Raw genomic sequence first — 27,671 nt, forward strand, 5'->3', positions numbered from 1 at the left:
ATCATCCAAACTATATGTTCTACAGGAGAATGTATGATTTTCCCATTTTTAAAATGCAGGTCTACCATGCCCACCTCACCCCATTGTATGTAAATGTCTCTCTGCCACCTTGGAAGCCCAGCTGTGTCCGGGGGGGCAGAAAGGTTCTACCAGCAATTCTGCTGGCAATAATACATGGAAAGCCCTAAAGGGGCATTGGGGTGGGGTGCCGGGGGCTTTGGATCTCAAGCCCCATGGATCCCCAGAGGCAGACACACTTAATATTCAGAAACAGAGCACATATGAGCACATGTTCAGCCTGAGTTTGTTTTTAGTGCCAGAACTAAGTTCACGCTCCTCGCATACAAAAATCTACCCCTGGATTTCCAGTCCCTGGTTTTCTTGATTTCATCTGGGTTTTTGGGGTGGGGCGGACTGCTGTTGTGTTACACTGTGTGTCATAAACCCACATGCATGTCCAAGCACTCACATATAATCATACACACCAATGAGAGGTTTGGGATCTTTTGTTGGGATTATGACGTGTGCATGTTATGAATATGTAATAACTGTTAACCATATACCCACAAGAATTTCGCACACCAAAGGAATAAAGAAAGCTTGGTTTATTATATGAAACAGAGGTGACAGACTATATAAATGCTACTTCAGATAGCAAATTACAACTTAAGTAGGCAGCAACTCAGACAATACATACACACCTTGATCTAAAGAGTAGCAAAGATAACCTAATGGTCCTAACCTAACAATGTAGTCCAGGGAGGAAGTACGTAAGATCATCTCTTTTTTTTAGAAATTCCTGTCAGAGCATTAAGGAAGTGACCTCATACAGCCCCTTCTATATTGATTCAGGAACTCTCTTGAGTGCCAGCCCTTCGATGTGCCTGTCTGGCAATCATGCATTTGTGATTTTGACTGGAAATCCCACATAGATAAAATGAAATAAAATGTCATTTTGGCATTTGGATATGCACTGTTTCTCTGTAGCTATCTGGTCAATGTCACCTCTCCCTCCGTCCCTCCTCCTCTCCATAGTCCAAATGTTACTGCAAATATCTGTATTCCTTAAGGGCCTGACCTTTCTATTCTAGAAAAATTAGTAAGTTAATTGAAGTCAATTGAATTGTTTTCAACCAGCATTAGATACACAGTTAGGTTTATTACATTGTGATAATGGAGATTCATTACTCTGCAATCTCAATTTCATTTTGATATGGGAATTTGGTTTTCTTTTGAGCTTATATTTGGCAAAGAGTCATTTGATTATCTGTAGTCATTTCCCCCCTCACTTTGTCTAGGTTCTTGTGAAATTATGTTATATACTTGTTCTGTTTACAACCCCCTTTCCTTTTCTATCTCAGAAAATTACTGTTGTGAAGTCAGCACATTTACACTATTCTTTTGGTAAAGTGTTATAGTAAATATTTTCATTATGCACCAGTTTTTTTTTATTAATCTGTTTGTAATAGTGCAGGCACCTTGCAACAGTGCATATATTATGAAGTCTTGGCTTGAAGTTGCATGATGGAGTTATTTTGCTGAATCAAAGCAGATGTAGAGTGTCTGTAGAGGGGACTGCCTTGAGATTTTGTCATCCCTAAGAATGGGAGCTGTAACCTAAGAGTTCTTTGGTTCAAATTTCGCAGTACCCATGATCTCAAATAAATGGTTCTAAGCAAGTGATGGTTGCTTCAGCCTGTTCCCTTCTCCCACCCCATCCCCCCAAAAATGTGTACATGTGGTACTGCTAATACTAGATTGTGACAATTTTTGCAAGTTGAAACCCTTGAAAATACCAGTACTAAAGCACTTCCCCCTTATGCAAACACTTGATACCATCCTTGCCTGCGATGCCTCAGACTGAATGGAGGGAGCATTCCCTACCTCACAGAGAAACTTGGATGTCTGGACTAATTTGGGGTGGAAAGCATCATAAAAAAGCACTGTATTTGTTTTTAACTTCCTGATAATTAAGTGGGTCCAGTAGAATTAAATATCTTCAGCACTGTGATCAATATGAAGCCACATTTTACAATACTATGTGCTATTTCCCATTGGCATGCATCCAGAAAGTGCACTTTTTATATATAGATAAATGTATCACTTAATTTCTAGAATACGCACTACTTATGTTGCCAAACCCTTTGGTGCTTTAGATACCTTCATATCTTTACTGACTTCATCTCAGCATGATGCCAAGGGGACCTGCTGAAGTCGATTAACCAGATCATAAGCAATTAATCCCCCTCTGTTCCAGTGGGACCATTATCACTGCCTTGTGCTAAGCTTTTACATCTGTTCTCTATGTTGAAATATCTAAACTCTACTGAAGTCCATTTGGTTCTTTCTAGATTATTGACCTAGCATAGAAATCAAATTGCAGAGAAGATATTGACGATATGCTGCACACATTATATATTTCTTACAGTTTATATGGTCATGAAACCCAGTCAGTATAATTTTAACTTCCTCTTAATAATTTTTGCAAATTTGTTTGATTTTAATTATTGGGTGTGAATACACATGAACCACATTTATGTGAAACAATCATACAAAAAAAGAAAGATACTTTTAAAAAAGTTGTGTTGTGTTTCATTTATGTAAAGGATTGCCTGCAAACCCAGTGATGTTCAGTGTTAGTAGCTTATCTCATGAATTTTCATTTTGTTTGATAGGGCTTTTATCCATTGTGAGAGATTGATACTGAAAAATCATTTTGATATGTATATAAATATTAGAATTAAAATATACTTTCAGACTCATTCAATTAAAACAGTGAAATTATTCCAGCGGATGGATTTTGACTTCTGCCGTAAAAATTACTTTGTTTAAATCATTGCCTTGTGAGACATTCACCTGTTTCTTTCAGTCACTTAAATGCATTATTGCATTTTTCACAGGAAATTCTTAAGAATGTGGATTATAAAGAAGAAATAAAGAAGAAGATTGAAGATATTTATGAAAAGGAGAGACTCCTGCAGGCGAAAGAGTACGAAGAGGGGCTTGTAGCAGAACCACTTCAAACTCAGATTAAAGGCCATGCATCCGCCCCTCAGTTTGGAAAGAATGAGCCATCAGAAGATCCAGTCAGTACAGCGAAGACTTTTCAGCCTGGATCCTGGATGCCCCCCAAGGACAGTATCCGTAATAAGTAAGGGGCCCATTGCCAAAGCATCAGAAATTAGATGAATAATTATGTTAATAAGCAAAAGAGCAGAATGTTACTTTCTTGATTATTGTTGAACTATGATATTATGCACACAGTAAATATATACACTTGAAAATTCACACTTGAAAATTCAGCAGTGTTTTTAGAAATGATAGCTTCGATTCCAAACACTGCAGCTTCTTTACATTACTAGTGGAATTGATTTCATGGAAATAGACAAAGCTACTGGTATTAAGTTGTAAAACCAGATTAAATCTTTACCTTCTACAATTCATTCTGAGACATTTTCCATTCATTTCAGGTTTAAATTATGAAACATTAGTGCTGTTATATCACTTAAACTGATGTCAGTACTTTCAAATTATTTACTAATCTTATGCAAGATTTCCATGTGCGTTTGTTCTATTGGCTCACAAGTGGTGAACCCCTAATGTGTTAACTCCTGTAAGCTTTTACTTAGGCTAAACATGAGCTGCAGTCTCACATGAGTTCACAGCTTCTCATATGCTAAAATAATATGCACAAGTAGCAAATTTTATTTTTATGAAAGTAGACCAAAGATTTATGTTTTAGAATCAAACAGTGTTGCTTTGTCCATCATGTTTCTACTTAATAATGTGTCCAAGTGCAATGTGATAGACCCGGTGCAAAATAATGATTCGCGTGCTTTTCAGATAACATATATAAGCCTACCCTGCAATTTAGAAGCTCATTGTTAAGAAACTTCAATAGGTTCACAGATTAACAAAGCCAATTTTAAAGTATCATTTATTTAAAGTAGGTTAATGTTGTTGCATTATTTAACTGTGCCAAGAGCAATATGTAATATTTACAACATGGGCATAGCCTAAACCATTTGGGGGGGGGGAACCATACGCAATTCTGCGAGGCTGTGTTTCTAATGCATTTACTAGATGAAGCTTTAGGTTTCCTAATCTTATCACTGGGAAAGGGCTATAGCTCAGTGGTAGGGCACCTGCCTTCCATGCAGAAGGTTCCAGGTAGGGCTGGGAATGTCCCCTTTCCAAAACCGTAACACAGTACTGTACTGAGCTAGATAGGCCAATGGTTTGACTCCGTATAAAGCAGTTTCCTATGTATACCAGCAAACCATTGCTCAAGATAAGGGACAATGGTCACTTGTTACCAATGCAGTATAACAAACTCAGGGCAAAATACTATCAACTGATGCCAATCCAGGATCTTATCGCTGTGCAATAGGCCAGCGCTCTTCACTTTTCTTTTGACAGTTGTGATATAATACAAAAGGTGTCGTGGCACTGAGGAAGTACTGGGTGTAAGTTATTACAGAAACCAGTTTTTCAATAGCTGTGGTATTATATTGCCTAGGAGGAACAGATACTGTGGGGCACCTTCACTGGCCAATAGGACTGATGCTTTAAATAAGAACCAAGAACTAAGTTTAGTTAGGAGGTACACCAGATTCTGTCTAAATGTTGATTAGGACTCAGAGTGCTCTCCAATGTACATTTGCTTAAATATAGCAGCATTGTATGTGTCTACCACATTCCCCAATACATAATTATTCTTTGTGTAAAAAGAATGAAGCTGCACCTAATAATCCTATGTGTTCACACCCCACTTCCACATCACATTTCCATGGTCAGTCATTATTCCCAATTATTGGGCATATTTCACGTCCCCCCCCTTCAAAAAAAGTAGGTACCCAGTAAACACCACTGCCATTTACACTAAAGAAAAAGGGCAGACATACACTTCTGTAAGAATGTTAATTACCAGGTAAGATTCCATAGTCAAGGTACTACAAGTTCCAACAAATGAATTGATCACTGCAAGATGAAAATACTGACTTTTACAATGAAATCAGGAGAGTCTGGTATATAGAAATAAGTCACAGTAGAAAGAAGCTATCCTGTTAAGTCTGTAGTAGAAAAGAGTGTAGAAAATAAACAGTACATTGCTTTACCATGCTATAAAATCATAAGTAATTAGGTTTTCAATCAATGAAACAATAATTTTAAAAAGACACTTTAGACATGTAGTGTACAAATATACCCTAAATTAGGAAGTAAGTCCTAATGAATTACCACAGATTAACACAAAGTAAAAAACAAGTCATTTCAAGAATATTCAATTTTATGCACATCCATCTCTGTTGAAGATTACAACGCAAAGATGCAAATTTAAGAACAGTGCCTTTTTGAGAAAAGTTCTGTCCAGTAGGATTGACATCTTAGTCCTTCTTTGTTCGTTTAGCTTTAGCAATATTTTCCTGGCGCTTTTGTTTCTTCTTTTGCTCTCGCTCTTTGGCTTCAATCATTTTCGCTAGTTTCCATGACAGTACTGCACTTGCTAAGAATAGAGGTGTCAGAGCTAGGATCACTGTTGTAAGAAATCCATAAGGATCCTTTGCAGCCCATTCCACAATATATTCAGCCCAAGATTTGATATAATCAAACATCTTTCCTGCCACCTAATTGGGGGAAATCCTAAAAAAGAAGCGGTGACACAATTAGATACACTAAACAATTGAATTTACAGTATAATGCAAATTTAATTGCCAAAACTGTGGATGGCAAAAGCTCTTTTTAAAAAAGGTACTCTCTCCTCTAAGATCATGCTTGCTACGATGCATGCATAATCTCAAAACGTAGTAGGGTTTCTTTCTTTAAAATGATTGGTTTTTCCTCATGGAGATTTAACCATTTGTTTGATTGACTAACATTTATTTAAACTGGGTGATATCCATTATGGAGATCCTAGAGATATTCATTCCTTAGTTCAAGGTCAGCCTTGAAATGACTCCAGGACTCCAGGAAGAGTAGTTAACAGTCCTGCTATGGTATCTGCTACCAATTAGTAACATATACTGTAAGTACATTTGTACCATGCTATGGGGCAAAGGGTAGATGGGATTATGTCTGGCCTTTAAACACAACATCCTAAACTGGGATGACTTCTTTAAGGGTTACTTGGTTCCCCCAAATATATATATTTACTGAGCATTTTTAACTGTATTTATGCAATTAATGCAATTTATGTACATATTTAATTTATGCTCTGAACTGCCTTAGGTCCTGCACTGAGAGAAAGGCAGGTTATAAATAAAATAATTAATATAACATGCAAACATCCACTCATATTACAGGAGAACTGGCACAATTCTGTGCTGGTCACTCCTTGTAATAAGCAAGCCACTCAGGTAAGGAAATATTTCCACAGAGAACAGAATTTGGCAATGTACTTAAAACTGCCATAACGATGAATTATAACGATGATCCACAGGACCAGACTGCCTGAAATTCTTCTTCCATGGGCCACATGAATACTTTACTTTTTCCTCATAAAATTTAATAATTTTACACACTTCTTGTTCATAGTTAATGCCAATACTGTATTTTAAACCACAAAAGATAAAATAGATGTTATGGTGAAATGAAAACACAGTAGTTAACTATGCTTTTCAGATCCGGACACTTAATTCTATTGATGGATGAACCTTCTCCTCATGCCAGTGGTACATCCATGTCTGTATTGTGTGCTTATCACAGGCCACTGACACAGATAGGAAGAAACATCTGCACTCAGCACCCACCAGTTGTTTCACATGACTACAGCTGGATCATGGCCTTTGGTCAATGCCTTGTCCAGATGAGAATGCATTATGGGTTGGATTCAATAAACAAGTAAAGGAAGATAGCTACAAGCAGTGTTCCACTGCCAGAATTCCTGCAGTGTTACAAAAGTTCTCATGCTTCTGCAGGAAGTTACAGAAGCAGATCATCTTAAGATTCAGTTTATTTTTTTCCTCTCGGCACTCTTCTGCAAGATGAGCTGCAGAGTACCTTTTAAGCACATCCAGTGTTTTGAATTCTGCCCTGTCATATCTTTCTTTTAAGCATATGTAAAACAGCTTTGCTAACTTCATCTCTCTCTTCTGCTGCCATGACCACACTATCATCTCAGGTCCTTTCACTGGGATCCCAGGTATCCTCCAAACCAACCCCTATTTTTTACAATTACATTAAATGTACCAGTAAATAAGACTTACCCAAGAGGCAAAGAAGCTCCAGTTTAACTATACGCAACAGAACGGGATACCGTTGTCATGGAGAACAAAAGGAAATCACCTTTAAAAAGGTAAAGTAACTTCAGATTATTAAAATTGCAGGGCAAAAACAATCCAAACTTAAACAATACTTGCGTGTTTGGTTGTAAAGGGCTGCACAACATTTAAGCTGGAGGGCTGACATAAGACCTTCCTTCTGACCCTATTATTACTGGAGGGGCGCAGAGAATACAGATACTCACTTTGGAAACACGAGTCAAGCTTTAAGCCAGGTATGGGGAACCTGTGACCCTCCAGATGTTGCTGAGCTACCACTCCCATCACTCCTGACGGGCTGATGGGAGCTGGCGTTTCATACATAAATTTGGCAGATTTATGCGCAATTCTCACATTTTGGAATTTACCATCTGTCACAATCAAGATGTTAGAATAAAGCGAGAGAATCAGATCCACTGAGGCTAGTGCAAGAAACAATGTTTTAATGACAGCCGTTTTAGGCAAAACATTTGCACTCTACTATGAAAAGATAAATGGATGCTAGCTTCTTTCCATAGTGTTTTCCCCCCCTGGAAAAGGCAACCATTACAGGTCTTTTGGGAAAAGGAGAGCCTGTACTAAACTGGATTGGTCTAAATGGCTGCTAGAACTCTTACAGTTCATAGGGTTGTCACACACAATTATTTTAAGCTTTCAATTCTATCTCCAATTTCATGTACATCTAGGGTGAGTTCATGCCTCAGACAGCAATTCCATAAGACTGCCCCAGGGTCATATCTGTATGGAGAATTGAAATTCTGTTACTTGAGTCCAACTCTTCATCGTGGACACAGCCTCCACTTGTCAGCAATAATCTCCACAGTGACAGATGAAAGTACACCTGAAATACCCCTCCTTTGCTCCTAGCATACACTTATTTAAAGCACATGATTGCCATATTCTGTTCTAAACAAGAATAGGTAACAGCTTTGGAGAAGGACTTGCTAGCCAACTATTTCTGTTCGAAAGGTAGGAGCAACTGAGGTAAACAACAATGCATACTCAGAACTGCAACTGAATCCTTGAGGACTAGCAGCACGGTCCTATGCATATTTATTCAGAAGTAAGCCCTATGTACGATGCGGGTGGCACTATGGGTTAAACCACAGAGCCTAGGACTTGCCGATCAGAAGGTCGGCGGTTCGAATCCCCATGACGGGGTGAGCTCCCGTTGCTCAGTGCCTGCTCCTGCCAACCTAGCAGTTCGAAAGCACGTCAAAGTGCAAGTAGATAAATAGGTAAAGCTCGAGCGGGAAGGTAAACGGCGTTTCCATGGGCTGCTCTGGTTCGCCAGAAGTGGCTTAGTCATGCTGGCCACATGACCCGGAAGCTGTACGCCGGCTCCCTTGGTCAGTAAAGCAAGATGAGCGCTGCAACCCCAGAGTCGGTTATGACTGGACCTAATGGTCAGGGGTCCCTTTACCTTTACCTTTTTAAGCCCTATGGACAACATTGACTTAATACTAAACAAGGCATACTCTCAAGTAAGGAGAAGAGATTGCAGTCTAAAGCTGGTTTAACATAAGACTGCCTCGTGCTTTTCTAGTAACAAACACTTTTACATGTACACCCAACCCCCTCAGCATTTTTTCATATTTACACTCAAGGTGGCTGAAGAACGGATTTTTTCCCACAAGCCTATGGGGACAGGGGCCACAAAAGAGGATTTCTAATCCAAGGCGACAATCTAGAGTTCAAAACCAAGACTAGTAGCTAACGACATATTTGCAGATGTGGAGGGGACAGGGTACCCGATGTAATTTAACAACTACAGCACTGCTTTGCAGTTGAGACTTGCCACTGGAACATTTCTAAAATTAGGACTGCCAGCGCTTTTCCTGAACGCATAGACAGGTCCTCATGTTGGTTTCGTAGAGACAAAACCCAAAGTTAATTGTAGGGGAATGCTTTTAGCAGGACCAACGGAAACCTCCCCGGACAGGGACAACGCAGTTAAGACTTAATGCAGGCGTTACAATAAGACACGGAAAAGGAGCACAAAGCCAGCAGCAGCAGTTTATCCGAATGTCATGTACGAATCTTAAACGGCTGCTGCTCTTAAAAAAACACATATGCCCCACTATCAACTTCTGAAACGCTTCGGCAGCAGCCGCGTGACTGGGAAAACGCAGGCGCGCCCCGGCCTTGAGAAAAACCACACCTGTTGGGCTTCTGCCTGCGCGAGGCGGCCGTTAACCAGAAGAACGCAGCGTGGGGGGAGGTTGGCCGAGGAGCGCGAGAGCCGGAAGCGAGACCGGGAAGGGCTCCCGCCGATTCCTTCGGGGGAAAGGACAGACTCCTCCCCCGGCGGGCTCGAGGCAGCGGCAAACCGCAGTAGGAAGCGGCCTGGCCTGAGGATTAGGAGAGGAAGCGGGTATCCTCCGCCCGGCGGGGCCCGGCCTCCCTCTCCCTCAGCGGAGCCTCGTCAAGCGCCAGGGGACGCGGGAGCCGCCTTTCCCCTCACGCCTCAAAGCCCCCCTCCCGCCAACCACAATGCCTCCTCCCATTGAAATCGCCGAACGCAACCGTCCCCTCCCCCACCCGTCCCCGGCTAAAATATTCACTCACCCTCCAACCGGAAGCAGGAAGAGGGTAAAGGAAGTCCACACACCCACTCCGTTTCGACTCTGTTGTCTTGAGCGATCATAGAGGGTGCAGTCGGCTAGAAAGGTCAGTAGCAGATCCTCGCCGCAAGATTTATTGTCATATGCAAGCTGTAAATCGCCCCGCGGTCTGGAGACGGAACTTCCGGGTTCCCGTAGACCCGATTCGCCTTCCTCCGCCTCCCGAGAGCGGTAGTGAGAGCTGCCCATAGAAAACTGTGGAGAAGCGAGGTGGGGGTGTTTATTTGTTGCTTAGATTATGAGACCGTAGCGTGTCCACCAAGAAACAAAAAGCATTAGGTGCGGTGCTTCTCACTCGCAAGCTTTGTTTCAGGTGCAAAATGTGCACGTGGCTTATTTAAGGCTGGCTCTGTTGCGGCCAACGGTCCATTATCTCCGTGTTGGAGGTGGCTAGAAGAGTGAGGGCTGAGGCAGGCTTGGGTTTTCAGTCTTCCATACAAAACACCTCTCAGGTTGGAGCAAAGGCCTAAACCCGCTCCCAGCCACGATCCAATACTTAATTGCGCGTGGAAGCCTTGCCCTCCATAGTCTTGTGTTTATAACTAAAAAAATCCAATAGAATTACAAAGTTTTTGACGCAAATAAGATCTGGGTTACAAAGAACACGACCCTCCTGCTTTGGCTATTCCCGCTTTGGAGCCAGTGTGGTATCGGACCAGGACATGGGAGACGAGGGTTCAAATCCCCACTTGGCCTCGAAATTCACTGGGTGATCTTGGGCCACTCATAGCCTCTTAGCTTAACCCACCTGTTTGTGGGGATTAAATGAGTGGGGAGCCACGTGCGCCACTTTCAGCTCCTTGGAGAAGGTGAACCATAAAAGCAATCAATAATCGTTTGACAAGGTGGAGATGGAGAAACCTAATTGCCTCCCTGCTGGATCAGGCCAGTGGCCCTTCTTACTCTAGTATCGTGTCCTCAGAGTTGCCTGTCAGCTGCTTCTATGGTAAGCGCGCCAGCAGGACTGGAGCGCAGGGTTACCCAGCAATCCTCAAAACACGCTCTGCTGCGTCTGTCTTTCTCCATGGTTTACTTACGGGCAGCTTTCTCTTCCACACCCCCTGTAGTTTGTGGGGGGAAAGGAATCGGGAAGTGTGAGTGTCTGACTGTTAGAGCAGCTGGCTACCGTTAGAGACACATACAGCATATAGCTCTGTGTTGAATCCGCAAGAGCGGTCACGTGGCTAGAGGCGCGCCGGAGCCGCCATTGCTTCGTGGGGGTTGCTGCGTGTGTGAGGGGGAATGAAGGCAGCCAGAGCGGAATCTGGAGCGAGGAACTTCCGGGGAAAGGCGGTAGGTTCGCTCCGCGCAGTAGCGAAGCGCTCGCCAGCGGCGCCCTTTCTTTCCTGCGCCCTGAATGGGACTCCCGCGAGGCGGGCGGGGCACGTCTCTCTCTCGGGCTTTTGGAGGAGAAGGATGCTCGGCATCCAGAGAGGGCTGGGGTTTGTTTGCCCCGTTGAACTCCTCCTTTCTGGTGAATTGTGCCTGCGGTTGGGTTTGCGCACCGTTTAAAGTCCCTCCGCATCCCCGCCAGTTGCGGAGGCAGAGACTGGACCCAATAAATCAACACAACAGCAGCATTTTATAAATTGCCAAGCGATTTTCTTTTTTAAAAAAGACGCTCCCGTATGTTATACACACATACATGCAAAATTCGTATAGAAATGTATATCCCTGGGGACCCTTTCAGCAGGTTTACAATCTGAATTTACACACAGCACAAGACAAGTAAATAAATAAATCAGGATAGGGTTCGCAGGATAAGCTACGTTACTCTTGATTTCTTTCAAAACGCAGGGAATCACAAAGTCCTTTCGTCCCTAAACCTGGCCACAAGGTGTAATGCAGAAACGTTACAACAAATCAAATGATTTAAAGTCTACTGTTTGCTTATAATACCATAGATATTTGTATACATACATACATACATACATACATACATACACAAATATGTCCGGAAAGGGTTCCTGTAGTACCTCAAGCAGATTTCAACATTCTTTGTTAATAAGCTAGATGTTAATTATTCTAAATGTTATCAGAAGCACCACACCAACACTTGCAAAGGTGTAGCTTGAGCAGATGTATGAGTATCAAAAAGTTCCCAACTGATTTCACTAGTTTATATCTATATTTTGAATCAGCCTTCATGCTGTTTTACCATGGTATAAGCTGGGCAGTTAGGTATACCTTCTACTGTTCTTATGACTGTGCATTTAAAATGTAGCCTAAAAACAGCAGCAGAATGTTAAATAGCCATGGCAGATACCTTTAGAAAAAGATTTCCCCGAGTGCTACTTTGTGCTGTGCAAACTGAAATTCCTTTTATTCATAAATAAATTCATTATCTTGGACATTGTAGTAAATGATGTAGAACACCTCCTATAGAAGCAAGTGGTGAAAGTAAATAAGACCATTTAAGTTGAAAGATAAGACAAAGCAAGGCAAACCCAGCTGAGCACAGAGTGGCTCGATAGCATTAAGGATCATGATAGAATTTAAATTCTTCTATAAAGGAGGAAGGATACCTGAAAATATTTTAAGGATTTTTAGCCTAAACTTTTTGATTTAATTGTGAAAGCATGACCCCATGTGTATTTGCTATTTACTCTAAAGTAATCCCTCTTCAGTCAATGGGATTTCACCTAGGGTCCTAGCCTTACAAACACTTACTGGTAATTGAATTTTTCTTAGCTTGGGGAACTTGTGGCTTTCCAGATGTTGGATTCCCAACTCCCATCAGTTCCAACCAGCATGCCCAGCAGACAGGGATAATGGGAGTTGTGACCCAGCAACACCTAGAATCTCAAAGCAATACTGGAACCAGGAGCACCCTGAAAGTATAATCCTTGAGTCTGCAGTGGGAGTGAGAAACCATCCAAACTAGGCTGGTTTCCTTTTCCTGGGCAAACTGATTTATTGGCTAGGAACACTTCTCTCATGTCTGGATCAAATATGCACAGAATTGGATTGCATACGGATGTCCAGTGTGTAAATTTGTGGCAGAATACAGGGTGTGTTACTTGACTTCTTGTTGTGAGGATTTCATAAGGAAATTGTTTGGGCTGTATCTGTTAAGCTAACTGCAGGAGAGGACTACTAAGAGAGTGTTAGTGTGACTTGTAAGTACTCTGGTAGTTGCTGTATTCCCATAAGCTTGGGCAAGAAAAAGCGACTATCAAATTTAATAAATAAATAAATGATAATGATAAAATATAAGGGTGGTGATTTACTCAGCTTTACCCACTAAAATTAATCAACATGACTAATTAAAGTTCATTCATTTCAAATGGTAAAAATTAGTTGAATACCACCCCAGGTTTTCGCCGACTGACAGAGATGTATTCATTAAGGTGAACTGATGATGGTCAGGGCAAAAAGTACAATCCAGTCTTAAATTTTTTATATTCAGTGGTACCTCGGGTTAAGCACTTAATTCGTTCCGGAGGTCCATTCTTAACCTGAAACTGTTCTTAACCTGAAGCACCACTTTAGCTAATGGGGCCTTCTGCTGCCGCCGGAACAGATTTCTGTTCTCATCCTGAAGCAAAGTTCTTAACCCGAGGTACTATTTCTGGGTTAGCGGAGTCTGTAACCTGAAGCGTATGTAACCCGAGGTACCACTGTGTGTGTGTGTATGTATGTATGTATATGTGTGTGTGTGTGTGTGTGTGTGTGTGTGTGTGTGTGTATATATATATATATATATATATATAGGTAAAGGGACCCCTGACCATAAGGTCCAGTCGTGACTGACTCTGGGGTTGCGGCGCTCATCTTGCTTTATTGGCCGAGGGAGCTGACGTACAGCTTCTGGGTCATGTGGCCAGCATGGCTATTAGCCAGAAATGGACTTTGGAGACATTCCTTGGAGGTTTTTACACAGAGGTTGGATGATCATCATGTATGATTTAGTTGAGATTCCTGCATTGCAGGGGGTTGGAATAGATGACCCTCAAGGCCCCTTCCAACTCTACGATTCTATGATTTCAACAGAACCTCAAGTTGTTGCTGTTGTATGTTTAGAACTGTAGGTTTCCCATAAAGGAAAAAGGACTTAGGAAATTTGCATTTCAGTATTTACAATATTCAGCCAGTATGATATATTCTTGAACTATAATAGAATGTTCTGGTTGTCTGGCAGATATGGGATTGGTGATATATCAGGTCCACTCAGAAACAAAACTTCTCATTTTAAAAAACATTGGTGGAATACTTATGCCTTGTCATGGTGACATCAGAAGATTGACGGATGGATGGCCCCACCCACTTATCAGAGTGGTTCCCAGAGGGCAGGGTAGCTGAAAATCCACCTTACTGGCTGGATCCTGTTCCCCACGCTTATTATAAAACATGGCAATAATTGGAGAAAAGTAAAGAAAACCCAGATCACCCAAATTTGAAAACTTATCCAAATACATGTAGTAATTTGTTTTACAGTACTTTGAAAATAAACTTTCATTTGGTTCTAATGGAAAACAAGGTTTGTTGTTTATTTTATTGGACACATTTTTATGACAGTTTAAAAAATATTCCCTCCCCCCCAAGGTGGCTCACAAAATGAAAAAGTGGAACAATAATAAAACAACAGTTTAAAAAAATTATACAATATCAAATAATAATCAGTGCATTTCAATGCCATAAAGCACACAGTGGAAGCCAATACAGAGGCAACAGACTCAATATGTAATTCATCACAATCCTATAAATAAATTCATTACAGCCTTCCATAGTAGTTCAGATTTTGTATTAATCCTGTATAAAATGCTGCCTTTCTGTGCTGTACTCAATGCTGCTATAGGAAAAAGAGCTCAGGATATGGGGGGGTGTCAAAATTTTAGGTGTAAAATAATAAACTCAAAGTAATATCACAGGAAACAAAGACTTGTTCTGAGGCCACAGCGCAGATGGGAAATATTGGAAGTGTTGAAGCTGGGCAAATCTTGCTGTCATTAAATACAAATAATATAATTTTACAATTTATGCATGTATTCCAGTGGTCCATAATTCGTTAGTGAATCTTTCAGGCTGAATTTCAATCTATCTATTGTCCCTAAAATCTTTTGTGTCGTGTGCATCTTTCTGCTACAGATTAATCTCAGGGGTGGCACCGTTGAATTTAGTGAAGTTATATCAGGTATGAATTTTAGGCTATTGCATCCATAAAGAATCATCCCCAGGAGTGAATTATTTCTTTATGCTTCTTCATGAACTGTTTATCTTGCATAATTTCTTGAATCTTGTCTATTCCACCTGCCGAATAATATCCCCCTTGTTTCTGGATGAGTTATGCAGCTCCCCCTGCAATGGCACGTTGGTGAGTGTTTTCTGAAGGGCCATGAAAATTAAATTTTTCTTGTGCTTCCCCCACCCCACCCCCAGCTTGTAAAGTGAGAGTGCTTTATCAGCACTTTGTCAGCCATGTGTGACAGATCTGCAGCATTTGCACAGCAATAGGTAGTATTTCTTACAGTTGTAGTAGGGCCAGCCAAACCTCTTTTGTGACATTGGGAGTTAGATCTTATTTTAAAAACAACAACAATGCCCCAATGTGTTGTGCAGCCATAGAATGCACAATATAGCATCGCTCCATACCATTTGGAGCCTCTGTAGTCATGAAGGGATTGAGGCTGTTCCTTAAAGCACCTCAGTGACAGCACTTTACTTTAAGGAGAAACACTGTCATTGTTCTGGCCTGACCTTGACCAGAAGCCCAGAAGGCACACCAGTTCACCTGAGAGCAATGCAAGTAAAGGCCAAGGTTCCAGCACCACGGAGAGCTCCAAGCCTCCCACAAGCCCTTAAACCTCAATGGGTCTTTTTATCAGTCTCAAGCCTGCTCTTTCCTGGAGCATACAAGTTTAAAGGGCCAGTCTCCTGGCCTGGGGCCTAGCACACCATCTCATTCCCATTAGTTCCCTCCTGGTTCAGTTCCTGTGCTCATGATCTGGTGACTGGAGGCATAAGAGCCCAGGTCTAGGGATGGTCAATTCTTTGAGGACCTCAGGGTTTGGGTCTCCGGTGATGTGACAGGCTTTGGCTCAGACCCAGTGTTAAAGGCCTATGCCTGAGTCTAGCTCTTCCATGGCCTTTGTTGCCGCTACTGCTATTATGGCTTATCCTTCCTTGTCAAAGTCCAAGCTCTTAAGGGGACCATGACATCATCATCATCATCATCATCATCATTATTAATATTTCATTTCATTTAGACTAAGTAATGTTTGATGTTTTATTATGGTTTTTGTATGTGTTGGAAGCCGCCCAGAGTGGCTGAGGCAATCCAGCCAATGGGTGGGGTATAAATAATAAAATTACCATTATCATCATCATCTGGATTACCCATCAAGTCTCACTGTGCTCAATGGGACTTACTGCCAAATAAGTTTGCATAGGTCTCCCCAGAGTTGTGTTGAATAATTGAGAACAACCTGGTGCAACACATTTGTGGATTAGTCTGTGTGGGCCCAGCACTCTGCAAAGTACAGGCAGAAGGCATGACTGAAGTTTCACTACACAGTGTGTCCCCTCTGGGCAATAGCAACTAAAGGAAATAGATTTTAAATGACTGCTATTGGACAGTGTGCTGTTGTCTGTACACTTGTCAAGCTGTGAGGTCCCAGACCTGTGCCCCATCACAGGCACTGTCAACCAAAGGAGGATTTTAAATGGAGGGCCTTCCAGAAGCTGGGCTACAGTGCAAAATCACTAACCTCTTTGTATATAGGCTCTGCTGCAGTGTTGGGGAACTTGTGACCCACCCGCCTGATGCTGTTGGGACTACAACTCCCATCATCCCTGACCATTGTCCATTTGGCTGATACTGATAGGAGTTGCACGTTGTGATAATAATTATTTAGCAGGGTGGTGATTGGCCCATGTGACTGATGATTCCATTTAAAAAGCGAGTCTTTTATTTCAGGACTTATTTGTTTGTTTGTTTGTTTGTTTGTTTGCTTTTCTGTTTAATAAATAGATTCAAGGATCACAGGGCGGTTTACAATATTAAAACACAAAAATACATAACATAGTAACAAGCAAAACAAAAATAAGAACAAAAACAAATGAAGAATTTCTCTTCCCACGACACATTTAAAAGGGTATCGGATGTTAATCAGCCAAAATTTTAAAAGGCAATAGATTGTTTAATTAGCCAAAAGCCTGGGAGGAGAAGAACGCTTTTGCCTGGCACTCACCTGGGTCCTGAGCTGAGTTCAATAGTATATTAGTTTCCCTAGATGTAGCCATTCTGCTCCCTTGAGTTATGTACTAAAGACTGAACTAACCTATATCCTGCCCCAGGGCTTAATGGAGGACTTCAGCAGAGAATAATTGCCAAGAGGCTTTAAGGCCCTTTGGTACTGCTAGATTAATGCAAACTGGCCTCTTCAGGCTTCTTGAGGTCTAAGCATTTTGCTTTGCCAGAAGGAATGACTGAAATTCATTTCATACATTGCCTTTAATGAAAAACAGTGAGATACAGTAAATGCAGATTAATTGTGCTGCTGGTCTTTAATTCCTCCTCATGTTACATTTGCAGTCATATGAAAGAGAAGAAGGAGACCAAAAAATCATTAGCCTCCAGGCATATTGCTGGAAGCAGTAATCTCTTCTTATCTGCTGAGTTAAGTGCTGGATGAATTCTTGTGTGGTGTTTTGAACTCTGTCTTTATGCATTGACTACCTGACATGGAATACACCTGGCCCTGAACTGACCTCCCTCCCACTTCTGGAAATGATCACAGCATGAGGCAATGTGCCTCCAGGCTAATGATCTTTTTTTAATGTCTCAACTCTCATACATGAGCAGAAATGATTGGAATTGCTGTCCTAATTTGCACAATATATATTGCAGGCAAAATTATATTAAAGGCAATGCATAAAATTAAGTTAATCAGCGGGTATTTTCCAAATTGAAGAGATGACTGTGTAAATAGGAAGAAGATGCTTTATTATGTGTAGGTATATGAGGGGGTGTGGGGGAAGAGCTAGAATTGTGTATCAGAAGCTCTCTATATTTTGGTAGAAGGGGAATGGACGTTAGCACTCTATATAGGCAGCCCTATTTAGGGAAGCTTTTAATGTTTGATGTATTAGAGGATTTTAATATTTTTTTGGAAGCCGCCCAGAGTGGCTGGGGAAGCCCAGCCAGATGGGCGGGGTACAAATAAATTATTATTATTATTATTATTATTATTATTATTATTATTATTATTATTATTATTATTTCATTATTGCCTATAGTATAAATATATAGGGAGCCTGAAATCCAGTGCCTGCTCACTTTGCAAGAGTGTTGCTGGTACTTCACCTTTGCTGTGTGGGGTCTTGCTGCCCCTGTGGTTATTTTCTGGGGTCTGCACATTTTGGCTGACCTTAATATTTGCAGATGCCACCAGCTCTGTCCTTTTCCTATGTCTTCTGGCGTGCCCAGAGAGCTAAAGAAAGGGATAAAAATCTCTCCCTAGCTTCATGATGTGCTTTGGAAATGCTCAAAACTCCTCCAAAGTGTAGCATGGAGACAGTGAGCAGTTCTGTCATTGAATCAGGGGTAGCCAATGTGGTGTCCTCCAGGTATTATTGGATAGCAGCTCCCATCAGCCACAGCCAATGGACAGGAATTATGGGAGCTGTGAGTCCAATGGCATCTGGAAGGAACCATGTTGGCTACCTCTGCTCTTTCCTGAGGTTGGTACTCATGAAAGATGTAGACTCTTGTCTCTGGCTTAGCATTGCACTTAGGTATTCTCTTTGGTGAGAATCTGGAGCTTCAGTTGTTAGCAATACAATAGGGTTAGTAGCATCAGGAATTTGCCATTCCAGAGAGATTCAGAGCTTCCAATATCAGCACCGTGAAGGGCTCCCAGTGAGTCTAGTCTGCCTGGTGTGTTTTCCTTCCTTAGTTAACATTGGGACCATGTTGTGACAGCAAGGAGATGGAGCTGTCTGAGGTCATCTTCTGCTATAGGGCTGGAAAGAGCTTGTCTTTTCCTGAGACCCCAGGCTTGGGGTGATGGTGACACTAGGCTTAGAGCAGGGTTGATCTCTGACCTCCCACTGCGTCTCCCAAGTGTCAAGAGACAAGACCCCATCCCTTTCCCAAGGTCCGGCCTCAGAGAGAAGGAAGGAATGGTTCCAGATCTTGATCTCCTTTTTCATGGTATTACTGCCAGAATTCCTTCAAGCCAATGGCAGTTTTCTGCAGGCTTCTGCCCAAGTTATCCCTCTCTTACTCCCTTCCCCTCTCCCAGCCATATCTTCTTATGATCTCTTTTGACTCTCCCAGGTATTATCTGTGGCTTTTACCGAGTCTGCCTAGTTCCATTGGGGTACAGGAGGGGAAAGGCATTCCCTACACTGGGCAACCATATTCCAGTTTTACTGAGTTTGAGGGGCCCTTATAGTTTGTTGCGTGCCAGAACACTTGCCAACCAAGGATTTCAAAATGGATGGACCTTTTTTCTTTTAAATACAGAATTAAAACCTTACTAAGATTAATAGATGATCTTGGCCATGCAAATAACTACAAAAGAATTCCAAAGCCACATTGTTAAAGTATTGAAACGTAGACCACAAATTCAAGCTTTACTTCAAAAGCAAAATGACATTGAACCATCCTTTATTCGTATTGACATTGGACATTATTTATTAAGCACTTAAAGTTTCCAAGGCACTGTACAAAGATGTTAAAACAAAGCATTATCTAACAGATGTGATACAATAGGGGGGGAAATGATGGGGAATGGGGGGGGAAGCAAACTTCAAGCACTAATTTTTCACAGTTACATAATATAGCATTGAATTTTGTCGTCTTAAAGTTGTGGTAACTGATAAAGGCTCTGCAGAGACAATGATGCAACATACCAATTCCCGGGGCTTTAGATGTTACTGCTGCTGTTCCAAATGCTGCTACTTTTGGTGACCGTGGGGGAGAACAGTACCTTGCGAGAAGTATGCTACCTAGCAACCCAGATGTAGCGCCAGATGTTTTGGTTCATAGAGCGAGCAGGACACCTTCTTACCTTGGCTATTCCACCACTTCCAGCTCTTTCTTGCAGCAGGGAAGTCTAGTTTCATTCTTCCAAACACATTTAGAAATTCTGGCTGTGTCTTTGTGCCTGTTTGCAATAATAAGCATGGAGACTGGATCTATTTATACTGTGCTGAAGTACAGTTAGAAGCTGTTCTGTGTACTTTTCATCCTGATTGGCAGTGTGCTTGGGATGCCGGTCTGTTGTCTTTAGTCGACCTTCTTCAAACACTTTTAAAAGCAATGTATTTACAGCAGAACTATGTCAAGAAGGAAAGTCCACATAAATACACATAGTGGCTGCGTTTGGATGTTTGTCCATACACCCATGCATTCCTCTCTTTTCCCATCACTTGTTGTGCTCTGGCATAGGGATTTAGCCAGTTTTCCCTGCTGGCAAACTAGATTGTAACAGGAAACTCTGGCTTAGCCAGTATAAAGTATTTTAACCCCATGCTTGCTTCCTTGGAGCAAGCAGGAGACATACATGTGACAAGTATATGAATAATTGTCTCTAGCTTCAAATTAGACATTTCAAGCTTTAAGGAAGCTTCAAGAAGTTGTGGAACTTCTGCTGATGCAGAACACATTGGATTGGAGAAAAGGCTAGAGCAAGGGAGTGCTGGAGAGAGATGTGCCCCTTGCCCATTGTGGTTAATAATGACAGTTTTTGGCAAGAATAGCTAGTCATTCCACAGAGGTGAAGGCAACTGTTATTGCCATCCTTGTGAATCTTAAGGTTTTAAGCAAAGCTCTCAAGTGGACTGCTGCAATGGACTTGAGGTTTTTAAGAAAGAGACCATGTCAGTCATGGATCTTGCAAATTCTTTAAACAGATCATTGGTCAGAGGTGGGTTCACAGAAGTCACAACACTTGTTTTTTTCTATTGAGGAGGATAATATCACCCCCTTGGTTGCATTCAAAACCATATGGATACTTTCATGGCAGCTGTTGAGAACAAAAGGTGTGACCCACTGACGCCGAACAAAGCTTATTTTGCATTTTCCCTTGAAGCTTAGATAAAAAATATAGAATATGCCACTGCTTTCATTTCTGTTACCTTCAGTACGTGTACATCTAAGAAAGGATTAGAGTTTTCAATGGCTGATTTTGCAAAATGGATATAGTTGATTTCTCTTGGCTGATGGGTTTTGCTATTTCAGCAGTTCAAAAACAGTACAAAAATGTGATCTGGCGTTTTCTGCTGCATTTAAATTAAAGGCTGTTACTATTTACTCTGAATGGCTGTTAGCTAAATGCATTTAATGTAGAACACATTCTGACTTGCCCAAAGAATGGCATTTTCCAGTGCTGAGAAAATGGTTCTTGAATTAGAGAATTAGCTCTTCAAAAATGTAGCCAGGGGAGTAATACCTCTTTCTGCATAATTGTGGGGAGGGTGCTCATGTTATTGTTTGAGTGAGTGACACAAAAATAATTGAAAAGCGCATAATAGAAACAAATAAGTGGGGACTCCCTGGGAGAGGGAAAGGTTGATGAGAGGAGGGCAAAGAGGATTCTCCTCCTCTTGCCCTTCCACTTCCTGTTCTGGAAGAGAGATAAAAGGGAGTGGGGGTTAAGGCTGCTTATTCTCCTTTGACCTTTCCTTTGACTCTGAATCATTGTGGTGGTGGTGGGGAACTTGCACCATGGTTTGGAACCCTTATAATCTATATAGACACTGTGGTATACACACCCACACCCACACACCCCATACACACAAATCCCAGAAAGAGGATGTGTGTGACAATCATGTGTTGATAATAATGATACAATACTTAATACTTGCAAGCTATGCAAGTATTGCAAGAGTGTGTAAACCCACAACAAATGCTTTTCAATTCTATTGCTCTATGATTCTGCCCTTGAATACGTACAAGAATGGGCCTTCAGCCTTTGCACATGCACACATGTACTTTTGGGTAATCATGTTTAGAACTGTGCTGTAAGTGTTCAATAAAGTAGTCATCTCTGTTTAAAATTCAGAAAATTCTGATTCAAAATGATAACTGTCAAAAAGAGTAATGCTGTCTTTTGGATCAAGATCCAACATTGCACCAGAACTTCCCCTCTCTTTCCTGCCTCTTCCAGCTACCTTGTTTCCCCAATTTGCTCTGGAGACAAATTTTTGAGAAGATGCAGTGGGTGGGGCGAGAGTCCCATTTGCACAAGAGGAAATCTGTTGTGCAAGCAGTATGATACGTTTCTACGTTAAAAAGAATGTAACTTAATCTTAACTCTTTGACAAAAAGATTTTTCTCATTCCCTTCTTTCAGCCTTCTACATGGAAATGAACTGCAGCACCTTCTCCAACGGAAGCTTTTCATCCTAGTGTATTCTTTCCATGTGCTCTGCTGCTTAGAATTCTTCTTTTCTACAACAGCTTGAAGTAGAATTACCATGGTGAAATATTGTGCAGCATATAACTGCACCAATTCAGACACAAAGTTGAACAGGAAACAGGGAATAACTTTTCACAGGTAAGCGTGAACAGCCTGAGCATAGTGTAAACCCTGATCTTTTCTTAATTATCATTATTATTGCAGACTATTAGGCATTTGCCCACAGGAATGAATGTTTGGAGGAGGCATATTGTTCACAGTCTCCAAAAATAACATTGCAGGCTACTCCAGATCCTGTTGCATGTTGTGGAGATATTTAATTTAGCTGCCACGCCTGTGCTTGAAATTGCACAAGAATGTGATTTATGTAAGAGCAGAAATGTGGTAATAAATTTTGAATGTCTTATTTTGGACGACGTGTGTTAATACCAGCATGGAGCAGTATTCCATAGCGGAACATTGTGCAGGGATGTTTGGGAAGAACAGTTCTCATTAGTTCACAAAAAGGATCTGTCACCCAAATGCACTATCCCATTTGTGACTCTTCCCAGCAAAATCCAGGAGGACCTTTCATTAAAATATAATTATTTTCTACATACAGTAAATGTGGGTATGTATTTGAAAGATATTATGTTCCAGCTTTCCACTGAATATAGGCAAGGCATGTCAGGCAAGCTGTAGATTGGCAGAAGGCAGAATAAGATCTGTTAGTAGATCTATAGTTGATTCGCCGTAGATCCTGGCTCCCAACTGTCTAACTGTAGCAAGGTCTTAAAGGTTTCCTCCCTGTCAAAAATTAAGCTGCTGAAACAAAGAATACCTGGGAGAAATCCAGGAGTGAATTTTCATTCTGGGCTGTGCATGTGCTCAGAAATACTCTGCTCTTCATTCTTAAAATGTGTCCGAAAACTAGAACTGTTTTGCGTGTGGTTCTAGTTGATTGATCTCAGGGTTCAGGGGTGGGGGTGAGGAGATCCTGCAAGTCTAAAATCTGCTCGCAATTGTTCTAAGCATTCCCATAGAAGAACATTTTACACCAGTGGTTTTCAACCAGTGTGCCATGGCACCCTGAGGTGCTTTGAATGATAGCCAGGGTTGCCACAGGGGTATTTTGTGCACAGCACTTGAAAAATGAGTAGACTTACTTTGTAGATGGGGGGGGGGGAAATGTTCCTTCTGCATGATTCAGGCCTTCAGCTGCCAATTTGTTTACCCCTCTGACAGTCCTGTACAGTTCTACTTGGAAGTAAGTCTCATTGAGTTCAGTAGTGCTTACTCCTAGGTAAGTGTGTATAGGATTGAAGCTTTACTACCCCAAAAGCTGGGCTGTTGAGCATTTAGCCTGACAACCACATGTACATAACACTTTCTATATGTTTGTTCCAAGTGTGGTTGTTTATAACATTACCATAAGAATACTTGGGTTTTATTTGCTTATAACAAGGTTTCCCAAGGATAATGCAAGAAAGCAAGAATGGGCCATGTCAGTACACCGAGCTGACCCTGTTAGTGGCAAACTTTGGATGCCATCTCAGTGGGACATGATTTGTTCTCAGCATTTTAGCCAAGAGTGCTTCAGAGAAATTAATGGAAAGAAGTTTCTCAAGGAAGAAAGTTGTCCTTCTATATTTTCCGTTCCTGACACTTCTAAGGTATGAGATTTGTGTGATATTCTAATTTTATTATACTGTTTCTTTGTTTCTGGTCCTCAGTTTTGGTGGACCATTCATTCAAGCTTCATCTCTTGTTGCCTTCAGGTGACTAGTGAAGACATTCCTGTTTGGCTTAGTGTCTGGTCTTAAATTAGGGGGCTTTTTTCTGCTGCTGCTATGGGTTGTGCTGCTATTCACTCCCATTTTTAGCTAATTATATTTCATTATTGTGATTTTATTTTGTCTGTGTGTGCGCTTTTAATTGCTGCCTGCTGCTTTCTGGGGTCTTGTTCTGTAAAGGTGGGATAGAAAATGTTTAAATAAGTATATCATTCAAACAGCAGAACTTCAGAATGTAATTGTTGCCACATTTTCAATGACTTCCTAGGAGCTGTTCTTTGTTTCCTAGAAAATACACGCTCCGAAAAGACGAAGAAAGAACTCCAAGTGGGCTGGAGCACTTGACCTCACTCTTGTCAAGGCAAATGGCAGCAAAAATGAGATGTGCAGTCAGCAGATCATGCAAACTGTAAGCAGAAAGGCAAAATGAATTATCTGTTTTGTGGAGATTAGTTAGCTACCTTTACTTCAGTGGATTGTTAAACTGCTGTGTAAATTGTAATTTACTTTTAGCTGGCTTATTGTTGTAATTAGGGTATATTCAGCATACTGAAGGAAAAATTGCTAAGGTAAATAGCCCCTGCGAAGTTAGATTGCCCTTCGAAGTTAGATTGCTGCAAAATTCCCATTGATTTCAATGCATGTTGATTTGCACCAATCAGGGCTGGCCCTTCCATGAGGCAGAGTGATTCAGAGTGAGGGAGCTGCCTCAGGTGGCAAATTCTGAGAGGCAGAAAGTAGCTAAGTATCTGTGTTTGCCCTGCAGTTCCTAATAGGCTAGCTTTCTGCCATAGGGTGCGTTGGAGGACTCTGCTCCATCACCAGCGCTGAAGTAAAATTCAACTACAAGTCTAGTGAGATTTTGTGCACAGAATGGTGAATGCGCCATCTCATCCTTCACCTCAGGTAGCAAAATGTCTTGGGCAGCTCCTGGAACCAATCTCTGCAAGTGTTGAAATTATAGTGAGCCAATGGTTGCGTACAGCGGAATATTTCAGATAGGACTGGACTGAAAATGTAGTAAGCCAGATTCCACAGATTATTTGTAACAGTTATATAAAGGACATCCAAATACTGTTTGTCACACCCAACCACAAAACAGATACAGCCATCTTTCTTGTGGCATTTGAGGGATAAGGATGCGCTCTTTGGAGTCAGACCCATGCCTAGAAGCATAATAATATTGGAGTTTCTATGCATTTGTTTGTGTTGAAAAGAAAATTAATGTGCTATACATTTCTTTTTCCCCAGAACAGGTGCATATATTATAGCAAGAACATGATATTTTCATCTTTATCAGTGTGTAAGATTTCTGATTTCTTCTTGCTCTAGAGAAAAAGAAGAAGAAAAGCAAGGAAATGAAAATCTATCTTTAAAACCTAGCAAAGCACAAAAAGTTACTTTTCTATCAATGATTTAACTACTTTTGGTTCCTTCTGTAGACACCAGCTAGTGATTCACAAAAATCACTTGAGCACAAAGAGCATAAAGTGGATCTGAATAGCTTTTCTTCAAAGATAAGCCCCACTGAGGTATATAGTGCAAAGTATACCCTCACAGTAAGTATAAAAGCAGTAACTTTGTCAACAGTCCTCTTCAGAATCTAATGATTGTAAATGTTGAGTGCAGAAACAGTTGCTTCAAGGTAGGTTTTGGCCCAATCCTGAAATTATGATTCAGATTAAATCTTTAAGGAAGCATGAGATATCAGGGCATTCAGCACAATAATACGACTTTAAATTGAACATGTATGTTAAACTTCAAAATTACATTTAAATGTTGTGCTTGGGTATGTAGAAGCAGAGCCTCAAATTTATTGACTGCTTTTGAAGAAAGGGTTGGTGCTGTGATGTTTTTACTGTTGGTGGTGTTTTTAATGGGTCTTTTTATATTATTGTAATTACATTAGTGTTCAGTTACAGTTTAATTATTTCTTTCCCTAGGTTTTTAGCATTTTCTATTTTATCTGTGTAATCTGTCTTCAGTCCTTGACTAGGAAAAAGGCAGGATATAAATATAATAATAATAATAAAGTAATCTCACAACACTAGCTGAATTTACTGTGTGCTTGCCGAAAGAGAGACAAATCTGTTGTCTTTCCCTTAACCATTAAAAAAAAATTTAATACTCTTCAGCTGCTAGCATATAGCCAATGTTTTGAATAGAAGCTATTCATTACATTCTTACTCCTGTTCCCAGGGAACAGATGCCTGCTTTTCATAACTTCAGCAGAACAGCTCTAAAATTATCTTGATGAATATGACAAGCAATTGTCTAAGTAGTCTACATTCACAACAATACACGTTGTTCTTGATATCAAAAGTGGATAGGTCAAAAAGAGGGAGAGAGAACGGGAGGCCATAATAATGCGGGGCAGGCAGGAAGAGTTAATTTCACATAGAAACTAAGTAACCTCTGGATAAAAATGCATAGGATTGTGATCTTTATCACCCCAAAGCATATTGGAGCAAGAAAAGAGAGGTTTATCTGTCTCTGGAAGAAGACAAGTGAAATAGACAGTCAGATTGCCTGGGGAGGAAATTCTATAAATTCAGGTTCACTACAGAAAAGTCACCACTGCTATCTAATAGTGTGTGACATACAAGAAAGATGGTTCTTGAATTCATTTGTGACTGGAAAATTTGGTATGCAGGTGAGGTGTTCAACAAGGTTAAAAACACTTTCCATGATACTCCATGATTTCTACAAGCAAGCATCTCAATGAATTATGATGCACAGAAACATTTTAAGTTGGATGTAGAAAAGATCAAGTAGATCTCTTCTTGCGCAAGGGTTCTTTTTTTGTCTTCTCACTGCCACCGCTCCCTCCTCCCCACTACAGATCCCTCCACCAATCACAAAATCTACTCCTGGATTAGATCACTTTTAAGTATCTGTGTGAGATGGGGCAGGCAGGCTACTGCAAGACAGGGAAATTGGTGGAGTTTAGCAGGGCTGCTGAACAAGGGCAAAAATGCTTTTTCTCTTGTGCAAGACATCTCTGAATCGAAGGCATTAGATTTAGTGTGGTTATATATTTTCAAAGAGTGCATGCCTCTCTATACCAGTTACAGCAGATCGTTAAGTGGGGAGAATACTGTGGGACTTAGGTCCTACTTATGGGCTTCCCCATAGACACCTCTTTGGCCACTGTGTGAACAGAAGGGTTGGAATAGCTGGGCCTTTGGTCTGATCCTGCAGGGTGCTTGTGTTCTTCCACATTACACAGAGTTGTTTTTTGTTTGTTTTTTGTAGACAGAGCATCATTACCATATTACAGATAGTCCAAAAACACTGAAAAGGAAGCTAGATGAGCTTTTGGAGGAGAATGATGAGCTGAGAAGAAGATTAAGGAGCAGACCTCCCAAAGAACAATGACTCTTATTCAGATGTGGGTGTTTTAAATGGACAAACATTCTAAGGACATTTATCCAATGAGGTATCCAACAGCGCAGCCTTAGATGAATGCCAGGTCTCATCTCTCACCTGTACTCATTAATGGAATATTATGTATCCCACTGTATTTATTTACATAAATATATTCAAGTTTTCATATAAACAGATTTGGCAACTCTGTAGGGTTTTTGTTTGTTTTTGCTGAACATCATGGCTACAACACAACTTAAGACTATTATAATAAATGGGTCTAAAG

At 41.0% G+C, this 27,671-nt stretch overlaps 3 protein-coding genes and 1 long non-coding RNA gene across 12 annotated transcripts in view; 2 read left to right on the plus strand and 2 right to left on the minus strand.

Annotated features, from left to right (window-relative positions):
• NDUFAF2 (NADH:ubiquinone oxidoreductase complex assembly factor 2) overlaps positions 1 to 3,443 on the plus strand; it is a 42,613-nt gene extending 39,170 nt beyond the window's left edge. For both annotated transcript variants that reach the window (XM_083576333.1, XM_083576334.1), the window contains exon 4: positions 2,901 to 3,443. In XM_083576333.1, coding sequence (XP_083432459.1) covers positions 2,901 to 3,155 — 255 coding nt within the window. In that variant the 3' untranslated portion in view covers positions 3,156 to 3,443. The remainder of the gene's footprint in view (positions 1 to 2,900) is intronic.
• Positions 591 to 11,042, minus strand: SMIM15 (small integral membrane protein 15). 5 transcript variants are annotated; one of them, XR_014539645.1, is made up of 4 exons: positions 10,918 to 11,042; positions 9,825 to 10,075; positions 7,203 to 7,281; positions 591 to 5,640 (listed from the first exon to the last, which is right to left on the minus strand). XR_014539645.1 is itself a non-coding variant. In XM_083576345.1 (3 exons), the coding sequence occupies exon 3, from the start codon at positions 5,610 to 5,612 to the stop codon at positions 5,385 to 5,387; it is 228 nt and encodes a 75-aa protein (XP_083432471.1). In that variant the 5' UTR covers positions 5,613 to 5,640; positions 7,203 to 7,281; positions 9,825 to 9,843; the 3' UTR covers positions 591 to 5,384. The 5 variants fall into 5 exon arrangements, 3 of the variants coding, with proteins under 3 accessions (XP_083432471.1, XP_083432472.1, XP_083432473.1); XR_014539646.1 differs by having other exon boundaries at positions 9,825 to 10,061; positions 10,918 to 10,932; XM_083576345.1 differs by lacking the exon at positions 10,918 to 11,042 and having other exon boundaries at positions 9,825 to 9,843.
• On the plus strand, positions 9,792 to 27,593 carry LOC310744669 (THAP domain-containing protein 6-like). 4 transcript variants are annotated; one of them, XM_083576318.1, is made up of 6 exons: positions 9,792 to 9,926; positions 22,182 to 22,385; positions 23,692 to 23,899; positions 24,309 to 24,428; positions 25,462 to 25,578; positions 27,275 to 27,593. In XM_083576318.1, the coding sequence occupies exons 2-6, from the start codon at positions 22,306 to 22,308 to the stop codon at positions 27,395 to 27,397; spliced, it is 648 nt and encodes a 215-aa protein (XP_083432444.1). In that variant the 5' UTR covers positions 9,792 to 9,926; positions 22,182 to 22,305; the 3' UTR covers positions 27,398 to 27,593. The 4 variants fall into 4 exon arrangements, with proteins under 4 accessions (XP_083432444.1, XP_083432447.1, XP_083432446.1 ...); XM_083576321.1 differs by lacking the exon at positions 27,275 to 27,593 and adding an exon at positions 26,673 to 27,247; XM_083576320.1 differs by lacking the exon at positions 9,792 to 9,926 and adding an exon at positions 9,959 to 10,090.
• Positions 24,435 to 27,671, minus strand: part of LOC310744696 — a 47,147-nt gene continuing 43,910 nt past the window's right edge. Inside the window, exon 4 of the long non-coding RNA XR_014539662.1 lies at positions 24,435 to 25,347. This is a non-coding gene — a long non-coding RNA (uncharacterized lncRNA). The remainder of the gene's footprint in view (positions 25,348 to 27,671) is intronic.

The sequence above is a fragment of the Podarcis filfolensis genome, assembly GCF_964270895.1.
Source record: "Podarcis filfolensis genome assembly, chromosome: 11".
NCBI lineage: Eukaryota > Metazoa > Chordata > Lepidosauria > Squamata > Lacertidae > Podarcis > Podarcis filfolensis.

Excerpts from the sequence above, each read along its gene's own strand:
- LOC310744669 (XM_083576318.1), top strand. The coding sequence starts at position 22,306 with ATGGTGAAATATTGTGCAGCATATAACTGCACCAATTCAGACACAAAG. Across the intron at positions 22,386-23,691 it reads CAGGGAATAACTTTTCACAG|GTTTCCCAAGGATAATGCAA; the intron begins GTAAGCGTGAAC and ends GCTTATAACAAG. Across the intron at positions 24,429-25,461 it reads GTCAGCAGATCATGCAAACT|ACACCAGCTAGTGATTCACA; the intron begins GTAAGCAGAAAG and ends TTCCTTCTGTAG.
- SMIM15 (XM_083576345.1), bottom strand. The coding sequence starts at position 5,612 with ATGTTTGATTATATCAAATCTTGGGCTGAATATATTGTGGAATGGGCT.